Here is a 19,829-nt window from a genome sequence, read left to right on the forward strand (position 1 = left end):
AGCTGAGAGAGAGGTGGTCATCCTGGGCAGCCTGAGTTGAGAAGTATTCTTGTGATGAATAAGTGAATGGGAAACTGTTTCTATTTTTATACTCATCTACTATCTGAGCTGAAAAATCATTTGATTGTAGGTATCGGTGATGGAGATACACACACACACACACACACACACACACACACACACACACACACCTGATTTGGACTGTTTCTATAATGAGCTGCTGCAGCAATTTCAGGCGCAGGGCCCGGAGGTGAGAGTTGCCTCTTCACTGAGGGACCCAGAGGCACTTCTTCGCCAGTTCTGAATATGCTTCCTAATCCTGTTTCTTCTCTTTTCTGCCCATGTCATAAACATCATTTTGGCTTTCTCCATGTTGAAAAGATTCCCTTCTCCCACTTTAAGTTGTTTCTCCTGATAGCCAAGACTACAGAATGCAGATGTCCAGGCTTGCTTCTTGGAACAAGAAGCATGTTCACTGAGCACGACTGGAAGCCTAGCACCAGCCCAGGCCATGTGCCTGCGGCAAGCAAGGCTGGGGCCTTGTGAAGCTCACGACTTACAAATGCCACCACACATGCAGCAGTGAGATATGCAGTTGTGATTGAACTATTGCTGTGGGAAAGGCAGTGAAGGAGAGGTGCGAGCTCTTATGGGGAACAGTGTGAAAGTCAGAGGAATCTTCCCCAGGGAAGGGACCATGAATGGGAGGGAGTTTTCCAGGGGAAGGGAGACAGGGTCCTGGCAGGATGGAGAGAGTTGTCAGAACTACCTGCGCGGGATGGGTTAGTGACTATGGGCCTCTCTTCTGGTGCTTGCAGCTTGGCCTTAGCTCCTAGCTGTTAAGAAGTGTTTGGGGCTTTCTCCAGATTCAAGATTCCTAGAAGTCTTCCTTCTAGAGAAGAAACAATGTCTCAAATTAAAGTCATTCTTCTTTTCACAGTTTAATTTTTACATGAATTCCAACTTCTTGAAACCTTCCTAGTTTCTCTTGTAAACACCCAACTACTCCCTGCAGTAGACTGGTTTATAGAGACGATAGGTGGAGAAAATACATAAAAATATGAAACACCCCTAAGTGAGCTGCTGTCTATGACAAACACTGTCAGATGCTTGTCCTCCATTATCTCATTTAATCCTCATTTCAGCCCGACAGGTTGCTATTATCCCCATTGCACAGGTGAACCAGTTTTGGCTCAGGTACCTACGGGGCTTGCCTGAGTTCCCTGGGCAGCAAGTGCTGAGTTTCACATCCCCAGCCAGTTCTGTCTGACTCACAGGCCCAGCTCTTTCTCCTACACGGGGCTGAGTCCCAAAAGAGGAAAGCAGGTGGGGATAGGACCTTGTCCTCAGAGCACCCGGGCATGACCTTCTCAGTTCCAGTTGGAGACAGTTCACTGTCAACCCAGACTGCCAAGGAACCTTGGGTGTGGGACCCCTCCCCTTGGCGAGAGAGGAAGCAGCTTTTCCCAGCAGCAAAGACAGGGTGGGGAGTAGCCGAGGTTCCCAGCCTTGCCAGTCATCCCTGACGCCCCAGACAGGAGTTTCCCCAGAGCAGAAAAATGTCCTGGTTTCCGTCTGCAGTTTCCACAGCAGGAAGCCTCCGTGGGCAGGAGGGGGGCCAGATGCCTCCCTCTCATCCCCTGGCCTTCACCTGCAGCTGCCACCTGTGCTGTTGGCCCCAGACACATATCATGGGACATTCCCTGACTATGAGCAGTCAGACCAGCACTCAGAAACCCACGGACAGGGCAGATGTGCTTCATGTACCTTCCAATGTACAGTAATTCCATGACTTGAGCCCATATATGTGCTTGACCATGCACTGGGATCTCTGTGCCTAACACTTCACGTAGACTCCAGAACCACCCAGCGAGGTAGACAACTGAGGTTCAGAGGGGTGGAATCATTTGTATGAGGTGACAGAGCTGTGTTAGGGTTTAACCCTTCGTGACTCCAAACAAATAATGAAGCTACTTTCTATCGAGGGCTTGCTATTTGCCAAGCATGGTGCTAACTGCTTTCACACATGCCATTGCATTTCATCAGCACGGTAGCCCTGTTGTAGGTGTCGTCTTTGTGTCTGCGTTTTATACATGATCCGATGCTTAGAGGGTTAAGGTCACACAGCCAGTAAGCGGTCGAGCTGAGATGCAAACCCGTGACTCTAAGCTACACAGCACCTGCCCTTAACCCCTGCTCTGGACATCTTGTTGCCGTGGGCTTGCCCCATCCCCTTCCCCTTGTGGGTGGGCTTCTTGCTTTTTAGTCCTCCTGGGCTGCAGTCCTGGGTATGAACTTCAGGCCCAGGGTTAAGTGCTCAGCACCTTCTCCCAGACTTCCTTCTTGCCAACTCACCACCTAAACCTCTTCCCAGTCCCCAGGGCTGGGGCCTCCCAGTCACTTGGCCCAGAATGATGTCTGTCTACTCCCTCTATCCTTCCTCCCCTTGTTTGTTTCTGCAGACACCAGCTGTTTCCCACATCTGCCTTGTGTGACCTGGGCCCAGCTGACAGACAAGAGCAAGACAGTGCAGGAAACTCCGTCTGACAGGGGTGACCAGTTTCTCACCCAGACACCTGTCTGCAGCACAAGGCAGACAGGAAGGGGCAGGACTCAGCCTCCCAGCATGTCAGTTTATTATTTTCCTGTTGGAGCCTTGAGGAATCTCCAGTACAGAGCAGATTTCCAGAATGGCTGCTTCAACAGTTTCCCCTCACAATCACAGCAACAAAAAGTATTCCTTTCAAACTGGAGTCATTCTCAGGAAGCCTGTGTTGGGGCTGTAACAGAGGAGAGGGCAGCCACCTTAACACATTCAGTCTACCCACATGTGCTAAGGTGTGGTGGCCTGGAACAACAGTCACGGTCATGTTTCACAGTCATGCTCTAGGCAGCTGCAGGAGACTGACTCTGGAGGATGTCTGAGAAGCAGGGTGCAAGCCCAGCTCTGTGACTTAGCTCTCTGACCTTGGGCAGGCCACGTTCACCCGGGATTTTTATTTCTTGATCTTTGGATTAGATTCATGTCTCAGGACTCCACATGGACTCCTGCGTGCAGTGGTCATGGAGCAAGAACTTGAAGGCTACGCAGGGCTGGAGCCAGGAGAGAGTAAGACGTTGTCAACCCTAGAAACATATCTTATTACAGGATGGCATGGCCAAATGATGGCATTAAGTGTGGGGTTGCCATATTTATTTGCTAAATCTAAGTGAAAAGAAAATGTTTCACCCAGATGTAGCCACTGGTTTAAGGAGGCTCGTGATTCTCATAAGACATGGGAAGATAATCAAAATCATTAAATGGAAAGAAGCCTTCTTAGCAGAGAGGCCAAGATAAAGAGCTGCATGTTGGGTATCAGATTAGGTATGTCTACCAATGGCTCTAACATCTTGACCTAGCAACCAGAACAGTCCTTTTAAAACAAAGTCAGATGGTGCCACACCTTTGGGCCAAGCCCTGCAGTGTCTCCCCTTTTTACTCAGAGTAAAACCAGTTCTCCCAGTGGCCTATAAGGCCCTATGCACTGCCCACACCCATCCGCTCTCTGACCTCACCCTGCACTACCGGCGCCCCCTCTTCAGCTCACCCCAGCCCTCTGGCCTCCTTGCACAAGCCAGGCATTCTCCTACCTTCCAGCTGTTGTCACTGGCTGTTCCTTCAGCTGAGAACATTTTTCTCCATTCTTCCTTATAACTCACTCCCTTCCTTCCTCCAAGTCTTTGCCCAAGTGTCATGCTTTCAATGAGCCCCACCCTGACCTCCCACCTTATCGCACCCCTGACACTCCCACACCCATTTGCCTTGGCTTCCACTTCTTTCTCCCTACACAACACTTCTCACCTGGGCACAGACTATGAAATGTATGTATTATTTATTATTTATTATCTGGCAACCCCTACCCTTCTTGCTGCTAGAATGAAAATTTCATAAGGGAAAGGACATGCATCCTGATTTGTTTCCTGAAGAATCCCAGGTCCTGATGCTGTGGGGTAATGCTGTGCTAGGCCACGCGCAAGACAGACCTGGTTTCGGCCATGCTGAGTTCATGTCTTGTGGACTGGTAGCCAGGCATTTAGAATAGAGTAAGTGCTAATGGAGACACAGCAAGTGAAGAGAGTCAGTAAGCTTCTAGAGAGGGCAGTAACAGAGGTGAGACACGAAAAGTTTGGTAGGTCTTTCCCGGGTCAGAGAAGGAGGGCGATGACCGGGCAAAGGATGAGAGAGAGAAGGTTGTTTCTGACAGAGGGCCCACCTGTGCATGCATCCAGACGTGGGTGAGAGCACTGAGGAAACTGTGATCCCCTGAGTGTGGCCGGAGCCCAGTGCAAGAGAGGAAGGAGGTAGGAGCTGAACTTAGGGAGATGAGAAAGGCTTTTATAAGCAAAGCCAGGGAATTTGAATTTTATCCAGAGAGCAATGGGATATTCCATGATTTTAAGCACTGAGCCAGCCTGGAAGGTCCTAGAAGGCTTCCTGGAAGAGGTAATAGATGTGCTTAACTTGGAAGGTTAGTAAAGGTAACAGGCAAATGGCTAAACAGATTAGATAAATTCCTCCCTGTCCATAAATCACTGGCTGCTGGAGTGTTATGATTTCCTCATTTGACTTTTTCACGTGAATGAATTAGACACTCGTTTTAGCGTGTTCCTATGAAGAAATCAGACTCTTCCATCCAGAAAAGCATGTAGCATCATAACCACTGTCAGTCCCATCATCACCACCATTATTATCCCCACATCATCACAGCCACCACCCTACGAAGGTCACCATCACCATCATCAACAATTGAGCACATATTATATGCCTTGCACTGTGCTAAATGCTTTACTTGAATTTTATACTTTATCCACAATACTTTCATGTAGGAGGATTGTTATTACCTCCATTTTACAGATAGAGAATCGGAAGTCCCCAAAAGGGAAGCCACTTGTTTGACAGCATGCACTAACTCAATAAGAGGGAAAGAAATCAAACCCAAGTCTCCTTTTGGTCTACGGTGGGGCTTTTCTCCACTTTACCATCACTTTTCCTCCATTTTATCCTCCGCTTAGTCACACTTAAACAAACCTCCACATTCACTGACTGTTCCATGCCCTCTGCCAGGCACGGATCCACCCCACCTCCAAGGAGCTTGCAGGGGAGTCCTCATACTGAACATCACACCTCAGTCTACTTGGTCTCATTAAATCTTTCCATCAACACTATGAATACCCTGACACTCAGAGTGGCCAAGTGATTTGCCCAAGGACCCACAGTGGGCAGCAGACAGTCAAGGCTTTCTGACCTTAAGCACAGGGAGCCTCTTGGTCCCTCCACTACACACTCTCTGCTTGTGACCTCCCTGTTGAGTCTGAGTCAGAATTCAGACCCTGTCTGTCTCCCAGCCTCAGATGATACCTGCAGCCAGAGCCTGGTGGTGCATTTGCTTGGGCTGTATTCCTGAACCGCTCCCACATATGGATGGAGGTGTCAGCCTGGGCAGCTCACCCAGAGGAAGAAACCCTCAGACCTGGACAATGTCCTCAGCCCAGAGGGAAAAAGGAGAGAATCCTGGCTTTTAGTCATTGACCTGGGCTTGTTGACAGAATCCCAGAGTGGGTGGCCAAGCCATTTATGGGACAGCCTAGCCACATGGTGCTGGGAATGCCAAATGTAAACTGGCTACCGCAGGCGCTTGTGCTGTGGGTGGTAGGTTTCCTTGGGAGGCCATGTAGGGGAGAAGGTGGCAAGCTGCTTGGGGAGTCAGGGAATCTGGGAGCTCTGCTAAGAGCTGACTTGATCAGGATGCTTCAGTTCCCTTCTTCATGAAAAGGGGACCCTGGTTCCCACTCTGCCTGCTGTTTGGGGGCACAACATGGAGGCATGGTCACAAATAGGGATGTAGATCCCAGGCTCCCTGCCAGCCCAGTGACTCACCTCTTTGTATCTTAGTTTCCTCCAAGATGTAAAATAGGATAATAAGAATAGATGCCTTATTAAGGGTGTTGGGGAGGGTGAGTATGATGATGCAGGGACATAATAAGGGAGAAAAGGCTATTGGACATTAGACAAAGCAGTGGTCAGCCTGGCCAGGTGGGGAGAAGGTGCCTTTCCCTTACCCTCACTTGCTGAAAACTCTCAATGTTTGGAGCAGGGTTCAGAATCTGGCATCATCTAGCTATGGACTGGTAGTGAAGCTCAGGGAATGTGTGTTTTGTTTTGAACACACTGAAGCCTCTATTTTCTCATCTGCAGGATGGGTAACTAATAACAATAGCCTCACGAGGTGGTGCAGAGTGAACATATTGGTACATGGAAATCGTGCACCCGTAGAAGGCCCTCAGGAAATGCTAGCATGCATGCACACGTGTATTTGTACATGTGTGCATGCATGTGTGTGTGCATGTAAAGTGGTGCTCACTGCTATTAACCTGCACAAATAGGCTGCCCCAGTCTTTTCCACATCAGACCCAGGAACACCTGGGAAAGTGGATGGAGCTCGCCATCTCCACCCTCTTCTGCCCAGCTGTAGGGCCTTGATCTGGAAGATGATTGTGGAGAAAGGAGAGCTTGAGACAGGCAGTTCCCACAGAGGTGAGAGGAGGGACAGGAGGAGGGAACAAGACGCTGGGCATCTCCTCTGCACTGGGCACTCTGCAAGCAGGTCTGGAGGCAACATTATTTCATGGACTCCTTCTCAGAACGCTCTGAGGTCTTCATGAAGACCCGTGTCTTACAGCTGGGGAGATGAAGTCCACGGGGGCCAAGGACCTGCCAGCAGTCACACAGTGCCTGCATGGAGCCTACCCCAAACTCAGGCTTATCTGCCCCCAACCTCCTTGTGAGGGCTCAGAGAATGTAGCTGCATTTTCAAGTGTGTGGTGGAAACAAGTAGCTGTTTTAGCTGCAGATCTGCCTCCTGAGATCAAACCTTCTAGACTTTCTTGTATTCTGCTTGGGGTTCCTTCCCTTTGGTGCCAGACACATTTGTTTGGGAAAATGCTGAAGTGGCCTGGGTTGACCCAGGGAGGAGAGAGAAGGGTCACTCACAGCCATGGAGCCAGGGTGGCCAGACCGGCCTGAGAAACTAACTGGAGGCAGGCCCTTGGCAACTGATGATTTTGGAGAAGCTGGTGCAACTGGGAATGGCAAAACGGGGAGCATGCAAGGCAGCGTTTGTAGAGAGTATGCATTTGTAGGTTCTTTCTGGCCAGGGGGTTGCCTTCTGTCTTTCTGAGAGAGAGAAGGACTTTCAGACAGCTGGAAAGGTACAGACCATTAAAATCAATCTTAACATACAGATTGAGGGACTTTTGGCCAATGTGGAAGTGTAGGTAGATACACTTTGCCTCCTTGCACAACCAAAAGGAGAGCAACAAATTAAAAAACAAAAAATAACCATAACTGCCAGAAAATCAAACTATGTGGAAGTCCAACAACCAAAGAGGTAAAGAAGAAACATTTACCCAGGCCGGTAGGAGTGGAGACAGGCAGCTGGGGCAGATGGGACATGCAGCAAGGGGGTGGCTAGAGTACCAGGGTGGGCGAGGTGGTGGCTGGCGGACCTGGTAGTCCCACATTCGTATGCAGATAAACCAGGAGGAACAACTGGGGAGTGAGATAGACTGCGCAACCCAGGGTCCTAGCACAGGGAAATGAAGCCTCAAAACCTCTGGCTATAAATACTTGAGGGGGAGGCGGTTGTGGTGGTAGGAGAAACTCCCAGCCTCACAAGAGAGTTTGTTGGAGAGACACACAGGGTCCCAGAATGTACACAAGCCCACCCACCCAGGAATCAGGACCAGAAGGGCCCAGTTTGCTTGTGGGTAGTGGGGAAAGTGACTGAAAGCTGACTGAGAGCCAAGCAAGTGGAACTGTTCCCTCTCCCAACATACAGTGCCACAATGCAGCAGTGTGGGTTGCCCTACCCTCGTGAATACCTAAGGCTCAGCCCCTTACAACATAACAGGCACACCGAAACATAAAAGTATGGCACAAGTGAAAGAGGAGATCAAAGCTCAAAAAATAGAACTAAGTGACAAAGAGATAGCCAACCTATCAGATGCAGAGTTCAAAACACTGGTAATCAGGATGCTAACAGAATTGGTTGAATGTGGTCACAAAATACAGAAAAAAGTGAAGGCTATGCAAAGTAAAGAAAAATATATAGGGAACCAACAGTGAAGGGAAGGAAACTGGGACTCAAATCAACGATTTGGAGTAGAAGGAAGAAATAAACATTCAACCAGAACAGAATGAAGAAACAAGAATTCAAGAAAATGAAGAGAGGCATAGGAACCTCCAGGACAACTTTAAACATTCCAACATCCAAACGATAGGGGTGCCAGAAGGAGAAGAGGAAGAGCAAGAAATTGAAAACTTATTTGAAAAAAACAATGAAGGAGAACTTCCCCAATCTGGCAAAGGAAATAGATTCCCAGGAAGCCCAGAGAGTCCCAAGGAAGTTGGACCCAAGGAAGCACACACCAAGGCACATCATAATTACATTAGCCAAGATTAAAGATAAAGAGAGAATCTTAAAAGCAGCAAGAGAAAAAGAGACAATTATCTACAAAGGAGTTCCCATAAGACTATCAGCTGATTTATCAAAAGAAACCTTACAGGCAAGAAGGGGTTAGAAAGAAGTATTCAAAGTCATAAAAGGCAAGGACCTAAATCCAAGATCACTCCATCCAGCAAAGCTATCAGTTGGAAGGGCAGATAAAGTGCTTCCTAGATAAGATCAAGTTAAAGGAGTTCATCATCACCAAGGCCTTATTATATGAAATGTTAAAGGGACTTATCTAAGAAAAAGAACATGATCAAAAATAGGAACAGTAAAATGAAAACAAACTCACAACTATCAACAACTAAACCTAAAAAAAAAAACAACCCCAAAACTAAGAAACAACTAGAACAGGAAGAGCATCACAGACATGGAGATCACATGGAGGGTTATCGATGGAAAGGGGGAGGAGGAAGAATGGAGGAAAAGGTACAGGGAATAAGAAGCATAAATGGTAGGTACAAAATAGGGAGAGGTTAAGAATATTATAGGAAATGGAAAAGCCAAAGAACTTACATGTACGACCCATGGACATGAACTAAGGTGGGAGAGGGATTGCTGGTGGGAGAGGGAGTGCAGGGCAGAAGGGAATAAAAGGGAAAAAATGGGACAATTGTAATATCATGATTAATGAAATATTTAAAAAAAAAAAAACAGCCCCTGCTGGTGCAATTCAGTGGATTGAGTGCTGGCCTGTGAACCAAACAATCACGGGTTTGATTCCCTATCAGGGCACATGCCTGGGTTCCAGGCCAGGTCCCCAGTGGGTGGCAAGTGAGAGGCAACCATACATTGATATTTCTGTCCCTCTCTTTGTCCCTCCCTTCCCCACTCTCTAAAAATAAATAAATAAATAAAATTAAAAATACAAATAAAAAATTTAAAAAACCATACAGACTAGGAAACTGAAGCTCAAAGAAGGGAAGGAACTTGTACAAAGTTGCCCAGCAAGTGAATGCAAGAGCAGAGGCTTTCTGATTTGCATTCTAGCTGGATATCTGTTTTTATTTGTTCCTCCATTCACGGGTTCATTGAACACCTGTTCTTAGTATATAAAGACTCAGTTCAAAGGCAGACATGGTCCCTGCCTAGACTGAGCTGGCATGCAAGTGCAGAAGTGATTCAGAACAAGGAGGGCATCGAAATAGGATGCTGTGAGAGGGGATGAAGGTGATGGTATCATTATTCAGGCAAGTCAGGGAGGAGGTGACACTTGAGAGAAGACCTGAAGAATGAAGGGGAGCTGGCCAGCAATGATCATTAGGGTGGAGGAACATGCATGGTGAAAGACTTAGAAGTAGGAAAGCACTCAGTATTTGAGGAACCAGTCAATAAATAAAAAAAAACACAGAGAGTAAAGGGAAGGAGGGGGCCAGGTGAGGTCTAAGAAGCATGTGGAGATCAGATCCTGCAAGGCCTTGAACTTGGGTAAAGACTTTGGGTCTTACTTTAAGATAAAGAATCTGCTGAACTTTTGCTTGTGTGAGGTGCAGCAGGAAGGATGAATGATAAATCAGATGTGAACTGTCCCTATTGGGTCATAGAACTCAATGGGAAAGAGTTACAAAGAGAATTGTGTAGAAGACATTAGAGGTAACTGGATCATTCTATGTTAGGATGTGGGCAAGGGCAGGAGAAGGGGACAGATAAAGGGATAGGTGAGTCGAGGACAAAGAGGTGGCCCAAGTCTGGGAAGTGGGAGAGAGGGGACAATAGGCAGGAAAGATGTCACGGATGGTGAAATAGGAGCTGGTGGGAAATGATTCAGCACATGTGTATTTAAAGCATTAAGCATCTCCTGAGTGTTAGGCCGTGTGCTTGGGCTTTTTGTGTATTTCTTTTTCTTTGATCCTCACAACCACAGAAAATACAGTATTTTTTAAGATCACACTTTTATAGATGTAGAAACTCAGGGATATGGCAGTAAAAGGATTTTCCCCAAGTTGTTCAACAAGTGTGAGGCAAGTGAGGATGCCAACCCAGGCATCTTGGCTCCCAGAAGGTTACTGTCCCCACTCAACATCACCTGCTTGATTTCAACTTGGCTCTGCCCTCAGTTTCCCCACTGGGACTGGAGAGTTTTCTCTGTGTCTTTTCCAATTGTGACATCCTCTGCTTCTCTTGGAGGTGAAGAGGCTGTGGGAGAATATTCTAGATTGGAAGGCACAGCCTCCACAAAGGCATGGAGGCTGGGGAGAAAATGTGCTAAGCAGAGAACAGCAGGTAGTTGTAGGAGAAAGACAGGCACTGCAGCAGCTGTGAGGAGCTTACCAGGCAGGCAGCAGGCACCCATGCATTTAAATTGAAAAGAGAAACAAAGGGATGTGCTGGCCTCGAGTGCAGTGGGAGTCAGGGAGAGGGAGCAATGAACACACATTCCTTTGTTCTATGCGTTGGGCCTTGGGAAATAAGAATGCACAAGACCGACGTGGTCTCTGTCTCATCGAGTGAGAGAGAGGAGGAAACACAGAGTCCGGCAGAAGTAACGTTTGGTGTGGTTGGAGGGTTATGTGAATGTATGACATGAGATGGACAGCAATTTGAACGTTTTACCTACAATGTCATATGGTGTGCTTGCGTGTGATATTGTTATGTTACAGAATTACATGCTTATGATTTTGTAATAAAACATTTGGTATAGATTACCAGCTCATAAACAAGGGGTGGTTTGGGCCGGACCCTGTCTATATATGCATATGCATGTGCATGTGGTTGAGCTCTGAGCACATGTCGAGAACTGTGCTCTAGGTGTTTTGCATCACTAGCTTCACTCATCCCTCATCACAACCTCAGGGACATGTACGGCTTTCACTATTCCCATTTAATGAATGAGTTAACTGAGACTCAGAAGTTGTCACATGTTCCAGGTCATATCTCAGTGAGGTGACAGAGCTTCTGGGGCTTATATTTCAGTCTTCCTGTTCATTCCTACATTTTAAATTATTGCATAATTGCAGGAGAGGGGAAGAAGTTGGGGTGAAACAGGGAAGGAAAGAGGGAGGGAAGGAGGGCAGGCAAAGAGACAGAGAGAAAAGAACTGGATACAGAAGAATGAGTCCACAAGCTAGAGGAAGTTGCTCTCTGAGGCTCTGTGAGCACTTGGAGACCGAGGCAGGAGGCGAATGAGGTCATTACATCCATCTGTGTGGATGGGGGACCTTCTGGGGAAAGTGATATGCAAATATCATGATGCAAGGAGGTGAAATCCACTTGGCTTGTACTAGCCCAGCCTGGGCTCAGGCAGGGACTGCACTGCGCTCTTTGGAAAGACAGATCACCAGCTGCATGGGAGAGACATTCACTGTTGGGCTCTTTCTCTGTTTCTAGGAAGGAAAGGCGGCCCAAGGTCACAGAGCATGTGAAGGGATGGAGTGGGAACTGAAACTCAAGCCACTCCCTTTTTTTAATATAAATTTTTATTTTTTATTTTGTCCAGCTTTTGTAATATATACATATAGCAAGCAAATCACATTATATGGCACTCACTTTTTCTTGTAATAAAATCTGTTCCCTAGATCCTTCAACCAAATCTTATGCAAAATCTCTAGGTGAAATATTCCCCACCAGGATTTCTGGACCCCCCTAGCTCTGAGCTTGCTGAGACATGCTTTTGTTTTATCATTGCCTCCCCAAAATCAAAACTACCAATATGTGCAGAGAATTACGTTTTCTTAAAGGACATTTTCATATCCTTCATTTCACTTGATCGCCACCTGTCAGCTATTGCACTGTACCATCCTGTGAACCAACTCTGGGATAGTGCATTACAATATTTCACCCACGACTTCATTCAACCCAAGAGCTTACAGTGCAAAATTGGTTTTACCATATCTGTTCTACAGCTAGGAACCTGAGGGTCAGGGAGAGGTGGCTCATCCTTCTTTAAACACAAGATTTGCCCTTTATTGCTTTGGGCAAATGCCTACCCCTTTCTGAGCCTCAGTTTCTCCATCTGTACAAGGGTGACTGTTTTCATACCTATCTTATACAGAGTTGTCAAAGGGTTTGATGCTTCCCTATTTGGAAAATGAGCACATTGCTTGACCATAATAAATGCCACTGAGAATGAAAGCTGCTGTGAGAACAACCATGGTGATCTTGGTAAAGTTATCATAGGGCAGGGGTGTCACACTCATTTTTACCAGGGGTCACATCAGCCTCATGATTACTTTCAAGGGTCTGAATGTAATTTTAGGACTGTATACATGTAACTACTTCTTAATAGTGAAGCGAGAGCTCAGCGCTGCCATCGGGTAGAAACAAGGTGCCCGGCAAGATAAAACACGGTAGACAGCCGGATTTGGCCTGCAGGCCTTGTGTTTGCCAGCTGTGTCATAGGGCTAGAAAGAAGCAAATCCATGACTTGAACTTGACTCTGCTCTCCCCGAATCCAGCTATTGTCCCTTGCCCTACCCTGCCTCTCTGAAAATTATTGCTTCAGACACAACCATCTGGTTTACCTCGTCTCTCTTTCTCTTTACAGGTCACTCCCTTCCCTATGTCCTGTGACCTAAAAGGTGACTGTGCTTGTCGGGACCCCCAAGCCCGAGAGCACAGCCGGAAAGACTTCCGGGGATACAGCCATGGCTAAGGAAAGACAAGGAGTTGTCAAAGAATTCCCACCGCCAGGACCCGCATCCCTTTGGTATTGATTTCACAGTCAGCTGCTCAATGGAATGGCCTCTCCACACCAGGGATCCTTAGCACCTAACCGGTCTGCCTTTAATTTCACCCAGGAAGGACTCATAGTGGGGGCGCATGAACCAAGTCTCGCCATGTTGAATAATGGAATGGAATTCCATCCCAAAGTCTTAGATGGATTACATATACTGCGTGCAGTCCCAGAGCCTCCTAAAATCCTAACCAATTGTCACATGACCACAGCAAGGAACATGTTCTCTATCTAGGAGTGTGCACTTCTGTGGCTAGTACACATGCATGCATATGCACCCATACAAACATCTGCGTGAGGGCAGTTTTGGAGACTGAGCAGAGAGAGACTAGAACAAAGTCAATCTTTCCTTTCCCAGGCTCCTAGCCAACACTGTCCTTGGGAGAAAGAAGCTTGCAGAAACTGCTGAGACCAAGTGTTGAGATGCTAACATAGTTCACACCTTGAGGCTTGGAATATGTAGGGCGTGCACAGTGGTGTGGTCCTTTGGGATCAGAAATGAAATTGTCTCTGATCACCTACCTTCTAGGAAAGTAGGACCCAGGAAGACATAAAGAATCCAAAGTATACAAAGCCCCGTCCCCCAATTTTTCCGCTGCCATGGGGGTTTACCCCAACTCCAGGGTTTGAGGCCAAGCTGGAAATGGCTTAGGATTGCAATATCAAGGTATTATAAGAGCCCCCTGCTTGAGGCTTGAGGCCAATATCCCTCCAGAACCCACCCATTCCCCAAATCTTGCCTTGGGACCACATTTGCTGCTACTTTTCCTGCTGCTCTATCCTATACATTGAGTACCCCAAGATCGTAGGACTAGGTTAGGAAAACCCCCATACAACCAAACAGTCTGCCTTAAAAGTGACCCACATTTCCCTACAGCTCCTTACTTCCTAGCCCTTCAGCAAGAGAAAAACCCTCATTGGCCACATGGTGAGAAGTTAAGTCCCCTATCATTGGGCTTCTCACCCTGGCAGGGAGTTGAGGGACTTAAGATGCTGGAACCCTCACTGATAGTCCACCATGTCTAAGCCAGTGTTAGATTTTACAGCCAAGTGGAACAGTGTTAAATTTCTGTGATGTTGGGGCCATCCGGGGACTGTTAGAGCTGAGGGGACTCCTGAGCTATTGTGCTTGACCAAGCCTTCCTGTCCCTCCAGGCTAAAGCAGCCTTTGGTCCTGAGGACCTCACTGTGGCCCCGAGTAGCTATACTTCTGGACAGAGAATCATCTTGGATAGGATCTAGACAGTGTGTGTTCCAGAGGGCCAGCAGAGGGAAGTCCAAGAGTTCTCACCCTCAGTTCCCAACCACCCCACATGGCCATCATGTTTTCTACGGTCTTCCATCCACCAGTGCTCCCACCCACACCTGTGGCTGGGCCACCCTTCCCTCTCTCCCACATTCAGCCTCCAAAAGTTCAGAGTAGGTTAGTCGAACCAATGTGGAAGCCTCTACCTGTTTGGGGCCCTCTTTGCCTCTTTTTAGCCAGTTACCATCCACTCCTTTAGATTAATGTTGGGAGAGATTAATGCAGAATGAGGTGGAGAGAATGGTTAAGTTGGATATAATTCCTCAGACCTGGAACTAAGAAAGTGAGGCAATGGGAGTCTACACTAGATGTGTGGCATAAAGATCACTGTAGATCAAGTCATCGCAAGCCTAGAGAAGACAACCAACAAAAACAAAGTCTAGCACAGGAATGGAAAATACCAGGCATGTGTGCTTGACCCTCCTCACTCCTGCTTCCAAGGAAGGCTTTGTTCATCAATTATAGCCCTTCTTCCTGTGGGGACCAAAACTAGCTCAGAAAGCTTCTTGCTATATCACTCCCAACAGCAATTACCTGCTGATCAGGAACACCTGAGAAGACATTTATTGGCCATCTGTGGTCTGTTATATTAAAAAAAACAACTATCAAGGTGCTTTTTGCACAGGTGCCCACAAATAAGGATGCAGTGCAGAGATTTGTGTGGTTTGTACTATGTTACAAACTTGGAGATTGAGTTCCACAATGGAGAGACTACCACTCTTGTTAAGGCCAGGCTCAAATTCCTTGTTTCTTCCTTATAAATTCATATTTTTATGCAAGACAATTTTTTTTCTATAATTACCAGGGCCAATCATTAGCAAAATAAGAATTATAATAGAAACATTCATCCCATTTTGTACCCTTCTCCAGTGTCTAAGAGCTCCTCCCAACTCTTAAATCCCCTCTCTTACTCTAGCTGAGTTATCATCCTGTGTGGTGCTAGTAAGGAGATATGAACTATGACAAGTAACTTTGACAGCCCTTCCTGTTGCTTTATTACAACAGTAAGTAACTCGAAAAGCCTTGGAGACCTGAAGACAACATTACTAATGGTGGGGTTGCGGGAACCACAGAAGAACCTCACCAGTTTCTCTTAAACTGACTTTCATCCTCTTTCTTCCATCAGTCTAACCCTTTTCTATCCCACATTCTCCAGATGAGCAAAGTTTCCGGAAGGCTGACTTCTAGCTTCAGATTCACAGATTGAGTTGAGCCCTCTGAGCAGACATCCACCCAGTCTCCTAATCATCATCATTCAAATCTGTTACAAATTTATATTTGCCACGGTTGTGAGATGAGAGGCTACTTGACTGATGGCCAGCCTTGTGCCCACATGGAAAGTGTAATTAATAGGCCCTTTTCAAACCATAGTAGGGGTGGGTCTGCTTTATTTGTGCAGTACACTGATACCCAGTTTCATTTTCTTTGTGGGAACAAACTCATTGTCTCATCCTTCCTATCATCTCCTGTTTAGGATGATGGAATACTCACAAGGAGGCAGCTCAGTGCTTGAGGGTTCTGGGTGTGAAGGGTTAGCCAGTTAGCAGCAAGAATGAAAAGATGAGGCAGACAGTCTTCTAAGCTCTCTCTTAGGAAGCCTTTTTAAGCCACAACCCTGACTGCCTGCCCAGAGGACTTGCATGACCCCCACCCCTGATTCTGTGCCAACCCCCTCCTAGGGAAGACAGTTCTGGAGAAGTGCATTTGGTTGGCTGATCAGATGTCATGGAAGAGAGAGATCAGCGGTCATAAACTGTAGGGCTTTGAAGGTGGAGGGTGTCAGCTGCTACTCTTGGCTTCAGCATGTTGAGTCACTGCCTAGACAATTCTCTTGGTCCTAGTCCCACCTTGGCCAATGCTTAAATGCTATTTGTTGAAAGTAATTCTTTGAGACAGATTTCAGCTACCTCCCTTCCAGGTTTGATTTAACTTGGTTGTAACTGTCCATTTGTTATAGGTCTTACCTGTGTTAGGAAGGAAGGACAAAAGGAAGGAAGGAAGGAAGGCAAACCATACTTTCAAGTTACCAGTTCTGAGGATTTGTGTTTTTTTTCTGGAACTACTTCAAGTACAAAAAAAAAAAAAGAAATTGATGGTGACAAAACTGTACAGATAGAAATTCACAGAACACAAGGAGATTAAAAGGAAATAAATATGCATGATTAAAAATAAGAATTTTTTTAAAAACTATTTTTGTGCTTCCTAAAGAAAATTGCTTATTCTACAGAGTAGGTAGACATAAGCGTAACAATTTCCATAGCAAGAGACGTAGTGTGGGATTTTATAATGCTGTCTGTTATTTTATGTACATTGTGGTAGGTCCAGGAAATAAGACATCTTCCCCTTAATGTGTAGTTGTTGCTGGGGAAGTGTTTTGTCTGTTTGTTTGGTGGCAATCCGTGTTAGTAGGGAGTGGGAGGGCTTGCAATTGGTTTTACCAAATACTAAGGGGACATATTGTGTTGTGCTTTTCACATTATAAAATGTGTGTATCTACCGATAGAGCACTTGGCTTCGTAAGACTGCACTTAGAACCACACTGCACAGTCCACTTTCCTACAAAGCTGCTACATGACCAGACAGGTAATTCCCATGGGTTTTGAGAATCAAAACAAAAAACAAACCAAGCAAACAACAAACATAAAAATGAAATAGCACATGAATAAGAGCCTGCTCTTTTTAAAATCTTTCAGGTTTTGCCAAATTCCTACCAGTTGTTTGAGCTTTAAAGGAAATGTTTAATAGCCAAGACAGGAACTCTATCCTTGGAGTAAGAACCTAGAAATCTTGACTCCAGGCAGCAGTTTGCTTAGGGATCTTGAACAAGTCATCAGATTGCCTCTCCATTTGCCTCAGTTTCTCTAGCTGCAAAATGGGGATAATACTACTTAACCTACCTCACAGGGGGAGTTGTGAGGCCCTGAGGTTTTAAGTGGGTGACGGCAATCTGGGGAGCCAAGGCTGGGCACCAAGGCCGCAGGTTCCCTTCCAACAAGGCACCGGCCATTGGCCCTTACGAAAGACAGCGAGTGCTCGCTCATTTGATAGTTCAGGGAGCAACGCAGGAGCTCCTGGATGACCATCCATGTTAGCAGAGAGGCTTGTACTGGGGAATATTTCATTCTTAGGTCAATTGGACTTTGCCCCCTTATTCTGGCCTTCACCACTTCCATGATTGGACTAAAAGCCAATTACTTCCTGTAAAGTAAAAGTCAGGTTACTGTCATCTGTTCAGTACTTCCAGGCCATTCCCAACTTTACAGAGGAAGGGAGCCCCTAAAATCTCTCCTCCTCAGACTTAAAATTCAACATTGAGTGTTCCATGGGAAGAGCTGGCTTTCTGAGTGCAAACATCTTGGGGCTTCTTAACTTACACACCAGCAGTCAGTGAGGAGGATTTTGAACAATTATTGAGTTGCTTTTTTGGGTCTCTATAATCAATAACCTGTCCACAGATATCTATCTATATAAAGATATTATATATAAATATAAATTTACATATATATGCACATGTATATATAGTTGTACATATATGTGTGTGTATATATACTTAAATGTAATATTTACAAAATAAAACTGTGATCTCGTCTAGAGAAAATGTATTCATATTACAAACTGCTCTTCCATATTTATGTATCACATTATACCTTTTTATTATTGTTATAATTATTATGGGTATTTTTAATTATTATGATGCTGAAATCTGTTTGGCACCTTCTGGAAACTACAGAAAAAAAAATAACTCTCCACTGAAGTGCTTAAAATCTGTTCTCATGAGAATTCTACTGGCCTACTATGAAAAAGGAAAAAAAAAACCCAATCTAAAAACCAAAACACAATTCCAATCCTTTTTCTGTACCTCACGCGCATAAATTTGCTGCTCCTATTTTGGTTTTTTTCCTGTTTATGTATTTTTATGGATCTAAGTTAAGTCTCTTAGCAATATATAAAAATGTAAATAGTAAACTTTATTTATTAAGAATGTCATCTTTTTTAATTTATATTTACACAATTGTTCATCTAATTTATTTTTTCTATACAGTTTTAAATACTCAGACATATTTTGCTGTTCATGATATTTTTATCCTGTTCTCATGAATTTGTTTTTCCATACTGTTTTCTCTGGTCTCAATTACAGGTTGGATCTCATGAAAAAAAAAAGGAAAAAAAAAACTAATGTCAAAGACAGAAATATTTTGCCACTGTTGATTATTATACCTGAAAGTTCTATATTATGAAAATATATAATAGCTTGTATGCTTCAGTATATAGTGGTGTGTTTTTTGTCTGCTGTGGAAATCTAATGGACTCTCCTATAGACAGACTAATATGGAAAAAAACCCAAGACCTAGAACGAAATCAGTGGCAGCCTGAGGCTGATTCCAATACACAGCCAATCTTCTGCATAAACAATTCCCAGCGCATCTACATTTTGCATATGCAAACACTGAAAAACATTCTTACATATTCTAAGAAAGTTCAGTTTTCAGGGAGCTAAACAAATATCACCCCCAGCCATGTCTGCTCTTTTGAATGCTGTCTTCAACAATATACTTCCAGCATGGTCATTGTTTTCATTTTCTCCCTTCATCGTGGGACAGTCCGACATCCAGTTCATCAAATGAACCTGCAGCTGAGACAAGTTTTGCTGTTTTCTAGCTGCCTATTGGAGGTCTTTTTTTTTATCTTATCATTATTTAGTAGCTATTTGATCTTTGGAAAGTTATTTGGCTGCTTTAAGAATTAGTTTCCCCATCTGTAAAATGGAAATAATAAAAGTACCCACATCGTGAGGCTGCTGCGAGAATAAGATAAATATGCGAAGGTATTAGAACTACGACAGACATTATGTAAACTCTTGCTATGATTGTTACGAGGCAGGGCTGCCTATGATGAGTATTAATAATGTACTAATTTCTTAGGATATCTGCTTATTTTATACAAGGATAAAGACTAGATGTACTAAAGCATTCACCTGCACAGGCCTTGACATGGAGTCAAGTTCCTGGCACTGTGCATGGGAGCTGTTGGCAGGCGGTACAGCCACAGGACAGGTCAAAATGTGACACTTGTAATGTTGAAGTCTGCACAAAAGGGCAGCATGGGGATATCAATATGAGTTACATAGAAGGGCATGGGTAGGGAAGTCAAGAACTACCTACAGCTGGTTTTTTGGACTCTTTACAAACACAACCCACGAAGAGACATGAGGGAGGGCACTAACTAAAATACTAAAATAAAATAAAGGTCATTGCTAAATTCTGCCAGACAACTGGTTATTTCTGAAGTAAAATAAATGATTAAA

The 19,829-nt window shown here is 45.2% G+C and overlaps 1 protein-coding gene across 1 annotated transcript in view; it reads left to right on the top strand.

The window, feature by feature from the left end:
• The window catches only part of PAPPA (pappalysin 1), a 224,305-nt gene extending 205,517 nt beyond the window's left edge, over positions 1–18,788 (top strand). Inside the window, exon 22 of the mRNA XM_045840799.1 lies at positions 13,030–18,788. Coding sequence (XP_045696755.1) covers positions 13,030–13,137 — 108 coding nt within the window. The 3' untranslated portion in view covers positions 13,138–18,788. The remainder of the gene's footprint in view (positions 1–13,029) is intronic.
• The last annotated feature ends 1,041 nt before the right edge of the window (positions 18,789–19,829 follow it).

This window comes from Phyllostomus hastatus, unplaced genomic scaffold (genome assembly GCF_019186645.2).
Source record: "Phyllostomus hastatus isolate PE091 unplaced genomic scaffold, TTU_PhHast_1.1 phas_contig_34, whole genome shotgun sequence".
In the NCBI taxonomy this organism is placed as follows: Eukaryota; Metazoa; Chordata; class Mammalia; order Chiroptera; family Phyllostomidae; genus Phyllostomus; species Phyllostomus hastatus.